This window comes from Gossypium arboreum, chromosome 1 (assembly GCF_025698485.1).
Source record: "Gossypium arboreum isolate Shixiya-1 chromosome 1, ASM2569848v2, whole genome shotgun sequence".
Taxonomy (NCBI): Eukaryota; Viridiplantae; Streptophyta; class Magnoliopsida; order Malvales; family Malvaceae; genus Gossypium; species Gossypium arboreum.
In genome coordinates, this window is record NC_069070.1 from 77,432,278 (window position 1) to 77,441,749 (window position 9,472).

The window sequence follows — 9,472 nt, forward strand, 5'->3', positions numbered from 1 at the left end:
ATAATGAAAATGGAAGGTTGAGTAATATACTTTTAATGGACTCATAAAATAAATATGTTAGTGTTATAATTATGAGAACACTCTTGACGGGATCTACCTATGTCAATATGATGTGTGATTATTTTTAGGAGCTTAAGGGCTTGGTTCTAACAATACTTAAGAAAAGTAGACATAGACATATGATGATAATAATGTCCCTAAATATTGTGCATTGGTTAGCATTGAAATTATTATTTGAGATGTGCTCGATTAATCAAATGACATAGTTGGTTCAAAGCATAGTCTAAGAGTTAAATTCAATTAATTTTAGCATTTTTTCAACAGATTAAGGTTCAATGGTAAGATACATTCATTTATGCAATTGATTTCGAAAGTTATAAAAAATCTAAAATATTTTAAAAATGGAGGGAGATTATTGGAATGGTTTCAAAATCTTTATAATGTTTTAATAGTTACAAGTAATCCAAAAGTTATAACTAATGGGTTAAAAGTGACGAGTTATATATCTTAGTTATTAAAAATTATGTCTATTTATAACCAAGAGTTGAAACTATTGAACATATACCTATTTGAATTGTTGTGTTTGGTATGAACTCACAAAATATTTCCTATAAAATGACTCAAATTTCTCTTGGATTGTCACGTAAAAACTCTAAAGATAAAAAAAAAAAACTGTAGAAATTCTTTATAGAACTTATATACATATATGATATATTGAAAATTGTAGCACCTATAATGTGGGTGAAAAAATTATATTATATATAAATATTAGAATTTTTAAAAATAATAATAGTTAAATTAGAAGATGTATGGGTATAGAGGAGAAGTTATATGATACTGGATTGTTTTTAACAAGAGTGTTACTTTTTGAAGATAAATAATTTTTAAAAGTTACATATAAAAATTTAAATTATATAATTATTTTTATGTATTCTCTAAAAAACTCTGAAGATAAAAAAAAAACTATAGAAATTCTTTATAGAACTTAACGTTCTTTTATATATTGCTAAATGTTTAGCAAATTATTTTTATTAATGTAAAATGCAAATAATCATTTTTTAATTAAAAATACATATAATCATTGCATTTAATTGTATCATTGAGGATTACTTTTTGTTATTCTTTTGCATGGTAATATATACTATAATATCGAATAAAAGTTTAAAAATAATAACTTTATACATGATTTGGTGCTTTGTGCTATTGGTCACCTTTCTCTTTTAAGTATTCTATGTGTTTTGTTTATGTGCTCAAACTGAACTGACCAACAATTCAAATGTTTCACATTAAAAATGCCGAAGCTTGCTAGCATAATCTAACTTCACCATTTTTAGTTATTATTGAAATTTTTTATTTTAATATCAAGTTTAAAATTAAGTATGAAAACCAAGATATAATAAGACCAGATTAAATGATTGATGTTTATTTTGAATTGAGAAACTCAATTTAATCTTCACATGATTAAATCCTAATATGATGATTTGATGAGAGAGAGAGGCAAAAGGAGAGGTTCCCCACACAAAAGGCCAAATAATCTTTGTTAAGTGGTGGTGGAAGGTGCAATCTTTGTTTTATGTACCCTTTTCATTTCACATTCTTGGCTTGAGAATAGAGGGGGATATTTGAGTGGCGGAAGATGAGGCAGTCCAAAAATCATGTCACCATGATTGAGATGTTGACCACAACTAAATGAACAAAATTCTTCACCTCTGTTACACGTGTGTGTGGGCTCACCCTTCTCACCTAACTCTTGAAAACTTTTGGCTTCCCTTTCTAATTCCTCTCATTCATCTTAATCCCACTTTGGTCATGCTTTACTTCAGTCATCACCTTTGGAATTTGCCTGCCTTAGCCTACTGTTGAGATCATGACTAAAGCATCAATGTAGTTGAGTCGTTCAAATATAAGAGACCTATTTTTGCATCATATCCGATCTTTAGCAATCAAATTATTTGTGGTAAAAGTATGATTTTTACATTTTGTCTCCTCTATTTAAATATAGATAAATCAATTTTGTAGGTAAGATCAAATAACAAATTGATGATTTTGTTAAAAATTAATTTATTTTTATTGTTTAAAATTAGTCTCTATATATCAACATAAGATATATATGATATGTCATTATTTTATTAGTCATATCAATTTTAGTAGTAAAAATGGATGGAACAGAAATAATCTATTTAATTTTAATCTAAAATATAAGAATTAATTTACTCAATCTTTATTATTTACATTTACACATAATTAGGTATATTTTTATGACATTATTTGCACTAATGCATAATCTCTTTTAAATTCTTCAAAACGGGGAGTGGAAGTGTTTTTTAAAATGACGGATTATGACGTGAGTCCCATCTCATTTGTTTTAATTATGCTTTCAATCCCCTTTCTCTTCCTACTTTTAAAATTTAATAACATTGTGGAATGAATTTCGTTAACTTGAATTATATGACAGTTTTAAAATGAAAGAAAAAATCACGCCACCGATATAAAATTTCATAAAATCTTACAATTCTATACAAATTAGATTTATCTTCCATGAGTATAAATTTATTTATTTGTTTGGTAAAACAGAAAATGTCATAATTGATGAAAATCAACTTAAAATATTGAAATTGGAGTGTGAATTATGACTAAATTAATTTTAAAAAATTGTAAAAATTCAAATCGTGGAAGTGGACTCCCAACTTTTTTAAAGACATTCAAATCGTGTCCTGCCCTGAAGTGAAATCCCCCTCACCTCTCAATTCTTCCAATGACATCATTCCCTCATAAAACATGACTCTTGTTCTAACTTTTTTTTTGCTTTTTTTTTAACTCAAGTCATTATGATTAGAACAAGAAAAAGAAAAGGTTTACCAAGTCTTAGTCTCATATTTCAATTTTCAATTCCAAACTTTGAAATATTGCAATTGAATTCAATGCACATTTTGTGCCTATGCGAACATGACTCACTTTTTTTTTGTGAAAAAAATAACAAGACAGAGATAAATTACAGTGAAGTTCTGATAGATATAAAAATCCTCTCTTTATCTGCCTCAAGATAAATTAGCATTTCATCTAGAGGAGAGTCAATCGGGTGGAGATCCCCCCCTCTTCCAAGAGCCATTTTAGCAAGATAGTCTGCACTTTTATTCTCTTCCTTGAGAATATGACTCACTTTCTATGCTAGAATAACTCGATTTTATATTTATATATCCCAAAAATAAATATTTTCTATTTCGTCATTCCAATCCATCCACCTGCTCTGGCCAAATTTGGATGTTTATCATCTAAAATTTTCTTCCATTTTAAAATTAACATTTTTCGTATTCTATAATCACATTAAATCTAGATTAAATTTAGTGTTAAACCCAACATTTTTCCATCATCAAAAACTTAAATTCGATGTCTTACTTAAAAAGTACATTCAAACATTGTATATGTATACCGCACCCAACCATTTTACTCCAACCCACCAACTCTTTTTGTGACGCAAAACAAAATACATTGCTAAATGCAGTAAAAAGAAAAAAGAGAAAAAGAAATCTAAGCAATGCCCAATTATGAGTTGCCACCGCACCCTTTTCTCTCATTTAGTAGACTTGATACAAAGGAGGTTGAATATGACACATTAAACCCAAACTCTTTATCCCCTTATCTCCATAAACATACTTGGGAGAAATTTGATTTCAGGGTAGCTTTATTTTTCAATCATGGATGCTTATCAGCAACCTGAAGAAAGAAAAGTAAAGGAGGAAATAAGAGAAGGGTCATCCATATTATCCTCCCCTGTTTCAACACCTTCAACCTCTCCTTCTCATGAATTCTCCTTCACAGTCTCTCTCCATTCTTCCTCCAATTATAAAACCAAGACCCCATCTTCAATCGCCGTCGATTTGTCTCCGGCTGATGACCTTTTCTTTCATGGCCATTTGCTCCCTCTTCATCTCCTTTCTCACTTCCCTGTCTCCCCACGTTCATCCACCAATTCATTGGACGGTTTCAACGTTCCACCAAAAGAGTTGGTTGATGATCCAAAACCCGTAAAACCCACCAGCAAAAGCGATAGCAATATCAGTCATCATCATCATCAACGCCATACCGTTGAAGAAGCAAAAGTGAAGAACAAGTCAAAGTCTTTCTCTTTGTTTAGTTTACCAAGGCGGCAAAGAGGGGTTAGAGAAAAAGAAGATAAAGAGAAACATGGCAAGAAAAAGATGAGATTGGATTTGAGTAATGCGTTAAAGAGGTACATGAGGATGATTCGGCCATTGTTGTTCTTCATAGGAAAGAGAGAGAAGAAACTCCATCACCATACACAAGCTTACTCATTTTCAGGTAATTTGAGTTTGAGAAACAAAAAATCAGAGTTGAGAGGAAGGAAAAGAGACTATTATTCAGCTCCTGCTTCAATGAGGACATCTCCTACAAATAGTGGTCTTCTTGTTGCAACCACGGGGTCAACTAGTGATAGCACCATGGAAGAGTTGCAGGCTGCAATTCAATCTGCAATTGCTCATTGCAAGAACTCCTTTAAAGGGGGATGATAAAACTTAAATGCTAGGCCTAGTTTTCAGTTTTTTCCCCTTTTTAATCAACTTCTTCTCCAAGTTATATCAATTATTGCCTTTTTCTTTTTCTTTTTCATGTATAAATGGTACATAAAAACGAGTATGAAATTAGTTTAAAAGAACTGAAGATGGCTTCAACATATTTCATCTTTAAAATGAAAAACTTTTGTTCACATGATTCATTAGTTGCATAAAATTATAATAATGAAAGTTGTTTAATTTCAGTATGTTAAATATGAGATTACATTTATGTTTTACATCCCAGCATTCCATGCAATGTGGCTTCTTTTCTTGAAGTAAATAAACTTGTTTATATCGGTTTGATTATACAAAATTCAATGAGAAAATTAACAGTTGCAGAAGGTACAAAATCTAATGAAAATGAAACAGATAAGAGCAACTGATTGTGTGTGGTAAACTTTCTCATCAATTATAGGCAAGGGAAGGGAGAAAGGACATGAGATTGTTGTGATCATATGATATGTCTATTTGATTAGGCCGACAGCAAAATCCCGCATCTGCAATAACCATGAAAAATAACAGTGTTGGAGAAAATTTCATGGAAAATTTCCCATTTCACCATCAAAATCCTCTATTTTTTTCCCCTTGCATTTTAATCTTTGTAAAAGATCAGAAACAATGTTGTCATCGTGTTTGGTGCATTTTTATGGATGAAATTTTTAATATAATATATAATTTACTCTTTATTCTAATATATAAAAATTAATTTATTAATTTTTTAAATAAAAAAACAAAATGCAATTCAAATCTCACCTCCATAATCCTTTTACTGAAATTTAACACATTTAGCAGTTGTCATAAAGTGTAAAAGAGCAAAGGGTAGGTTCCATTTATCAGTTAATCAAACATCTAATATAATTGCAAGGTCTATTCATCATATATTAACAATTAGCTGTCAACCACAGATAGGAAAACTGATTGAGTTGGAAAAGAAAAAAACACAGTACCACAACAATCTAAAGCTTCACAGATACTTATCAATAACATCTTTGCTCAATTCTATCAAATGATCACTTTGATTAACTCGGAAATGTAGAACCCCGAGGCTATATTTGCATCGCCCACATTTTATATGGAGAAACATCCAAGTTTCAAAAGTTACAACTTAATCCAAAAGCTTTAAGTGAACGTCATGGGTAATGAATCAAATCTTTTAATTATTAAAAATTATATATGGTGGTTGTCGAAATATTGTTAGAGTACGAGGATTTAGAAGGATAAGCTTCATCCCTCAACACTTGCATAGTCAAATATATACTTCATTAATTTTTCCCAGCCTAAACCTCATCCCATAGAGAAACTTTTTCCTGAAATACTAGATCACCAAAAAAAAAAAAAAAAAAGCCTTTTCTGCCTAATTTTGGTCAATAACAATACATAAGTAACCAGGGTGTTGGGTTAGAAATCAATTTTAGGGTTCAAGGTTGGTTGAGGGTTAAAAAATTGATTCGAAAATCTATTAACAGAGTTAAGGGTTAGAAATCAATTGGTATTTTTCGTCTGCAATTTACATTTCACTTTGTTGTGAGATTTCCCACTTTAAGATTTCATCTTTTCATCTTTTTCTTATTTTGTTTATGGGTTTTATTCAAAAATAAGAAATTATTTGTCCTTTCATGAGGAAGATTTGATTTTTTTTCTTCATTTCCAGTAAAACCCAATACTAAAATGGCATTTTTTTTATGCTTAAACCCATCTCCTCTATTTTGAATGCCAAAATCTACTGAACTTGAAGAGGGATCTGAATTTGATATAGCTTTATTCAAGATTTGTACTTTTTTCTTATTTTGGCCATACCTAACAAACCCCATTTATCGTCCCTCCAATGTGATTGTTCTCATGAATATGTCACTTAGACCGTTGATAAGCATTCTAATGCTTGTTGCATTGACTGCAACCTTAAGTTGTCAGATTGTTGATCCCTATCGCGATGTCTTACTATTTCAGCTAAGTTGGGGTCAACCAAGGTCCTAATCCAACCCCCACAAACCCAAATTTTTAACTCCACTCTACTTAAGTTTGCGTCAATTGATATAGGTGAAGTAAAATCCAAGATTGAAATAAAGCAACCGGTGGAAAAGGACTTTCCTAATTAAGGAAGGCAAAGGAACTTTGCAACTTAGAGGAGCTTTAGTCATCATTATGCCAAATCCATAAGTTCTAATGGATTATTGGTATTACTCAAGTCCCCAAGCTGGTACAACTTTCCATTTTTTTTCTTCTTCTTCTCTTTCTTTTTTTCTTCTACAGCCTAAACCTTAATTTGGTAATAAAAGGGGTTGTTTAAATTAGTGCTTAACGTCCAATTGGCTGATTAATAACAACTAGGAATCCATCAATTATCGTGTCACTTTTCCGTTACGTTTGTAATAGAAAATAGTTAAAATGATTGTTTTGTCATTTTTTGAAAGTTGAGTGGCTAAATTGAAACTTAAGTGACTGTTTTGTTAGTTGAATCAAAGTTGAGTGACTGTTAGTGTACTTTATCCTAAAATTTAATTTATTAAAATTAAAAAAAACCTAACTCTATCAAACTTAAAATCAAATCCTATTAAATCTTAAATTCTAATTTCATCCACCTATTAAAAACTTAAGTTCTAATGTATAGAACTTCACAATCGAAACCTATTTAAGCTTAAAAATCTAATTTAGAAAATAAACCTAACTTATTAAAAATTCCTAAAATAAATTTATCTTATTAAAACCCTAAATATAATTCTAACTTATAAGAACCTTAAATCTAAAAATAAATAAATCTAATTTATTAGAAAACTTAAATATAATTTAGAAATTAAAATCTACCCTATTAAAACTTAAATCTAATTTAAAGCAAAATAAAATTCTGACCAATTACAACCAAAGACCTAACTTAGAAAATAAATTCTAACTTAGTAAAACTTAAGATCTAAATTGAAAATAAATCCTAATCAATACTAAAATTTTAAATTTTAATATTTAATAAAAAGACTTAAAAATTTAAAATCTAAAATCTAAAATCTATGAGACTTAAATTAAAAATCTAATCCAAAACCTAAATTAGAAATAATATAAAATTAATCTAAAATAAAATATCCAAAACTCAACTCACAAATCTACCAACAATAAACAATTCAAAATATCCCAAATTAATTCAAATAATTAAATAAATAGACAAAACAATATAATATAATACAATATAACTAGATTTTATTATCATGGGTTGATTGTGTATAAATTAAAATATATTTAATAATTTTGAATTTTTTTGTGGCATCCATTGAGGGGGATATCAATAATGGAGTTGGAGGATAAGCGGATTTTGTTTAGGTTCTATAGCGAGATAGATATACAGAGAGTTTTGGATGGTATGCCACGGTTCTTTAATCGACATCTTATTGTTTTTCACCGATTAGTACTGGGCGAGGAACCTAGTTTAATTCCTCTTTGGAAAACGGTGTTCTGGGTACAGATCCACAATCTATTAAGCGGATTCATGTCGGAAGGGATGGCTCGTCAAATTGGGGACTTTATTTGGAAATTTTTGGAGTATGATACATCATTGGTGACAAAGGGGATTGGTAAATATATGCGATTACGAGTCTTTATGGATTTTCGTCTTCCGCTTAAGAGGAAGAAAAGAATAGGCGTTAACCAGAGCCATTTCACATATGTGTTTTTTTAATAAGAGAGATTACCGCTATTTTGCTTTCTTTGTGGTCGCCTTGGACATGGGGAAAGCTTCTTTCAGGTTCGGTTAACATTACGCAATCAACAGGTGGAGTTTGGATGGGATATCGATAAGGGCGGCTCCAAGAAGGGAAGGGCAGGCGGTGAGTAAATGGCTACAAGAGGAGAATGAAAGTGTATGTTGGGTTCGTATGGATATTGATGGGGAAAGAAGGGGAAGGGTCTTTGGAGCTGATGTAACAAACAGAGGTATTCATAAAGAAGGTGTGGAGTCTGTAGGACGTTTTATCCGACAGCCTAGGCTTGCAAAGGAAAAATGCATGATTGATATTTCGAAACAAGATATAGGAGAGGGAGAGGGTGTAGAGATGGAAGATTTACAGGTAGAGTTTGTTGATGGCAAGAAAAGGCAGAGATTTCACTTAGAAGTGGTGAATGGTTTAATGGAGGTGGGTTCAAAAATTGCGATATCGGTGGCCACTAACAAGTTGGCCGACCGGGCACAATGAAAATTCTAAGCTGGAATGTTCGTGGGTTGGGGCAACCACAGGCAGTTAAACGTCTCAAAAGTAAGTTGAGACAAGTTAAGCCTCATATTTTGTTTCTTATGGAAACAAAGGTTTCGAGTAGGAAGATGGAGACAATAAGAAGAAAATGCGGGTTCGTTCATGGGATTGATGTTGATGCGGTAGGGAGGAAAGGAGGTTTATCATTAGGATGGAAATAATGTTTGAATTTATATCTAAGGAGTTTTTCAAAATCTCACATTGACGTGGAGGTGGAAGACGAAGCTGAGAGAGTTGTTTGGAGATTCAAGGGTTTTTACGGGTCACCGGTGGAACAAGATAGGAAAGAGTTGTGGGATCTGTTGAGATATTTGAAGCGTGGTAATAGTAAGCTATGGATAATTATCGGAGACTTTAATGAAATTCTATTTTTGTATGAGAAACAAGGGGGAAGAGTTAGAGAGGAAAGACAGATGAGTGCATTTAGAGAAGTTTTAGAAGAGTGTGAGTTGAATAATTTGGGGTTTTTTAGACAGTGGTTCAGTTGGGAAAGGGGTAGGCTGCTTAGCAACAATATCAGGGAAAGGTTGGATAGAGGGGTGGTGAATCCAGAGTGGTGGGATCTTTTTCCAGGATATAGGGTGAGTCATCTACAACCTAGCTTTTTCAATCATTGCCCGATTTTGGTCTACACAGAGGGGGATGGAAGGTTGCGTGTTGGAGAAC

The 9,472-nt window shown here is 31.5% G+C and overlaps 1 protein-coding gene across 1 annotated transcript; it reads left to right on the forward strand.

Annotated features, from left to right (window-relative positions):
* Nucleotides 1-3,577: 3,577 nt before the first annotated feature.
* On the forward strand, nt 3,578-4,728 carry LOC108482333 (BRI1 kinase inhibitor 1-like). The gene has a single exon (XM_017785451.2). The coding sequence runs from the start codon at nt 3,696-3,698 to the stop codon at nt 4,527-4,529; it is 834 nt and encodes a 277-aa protein (XP_017640940.1). The 5' UTR covers nt 3,578-3,695; the 3' UTR covers nt 4,530-4,728.
* The last annotated feature ends 4,744 nt before the right edge of the window (nt 4,729-9,472 follow it).

What these genes read in the sequence shown, in the direction of transcription:
- LOC108482333 (XM_017785451.2), top strand. Translation starts at nt 3,696, where the DNA reads ATGGATGCTTATCAGCAACCTGAAGAAAGAAAAGTAAAGGAGGAAATA.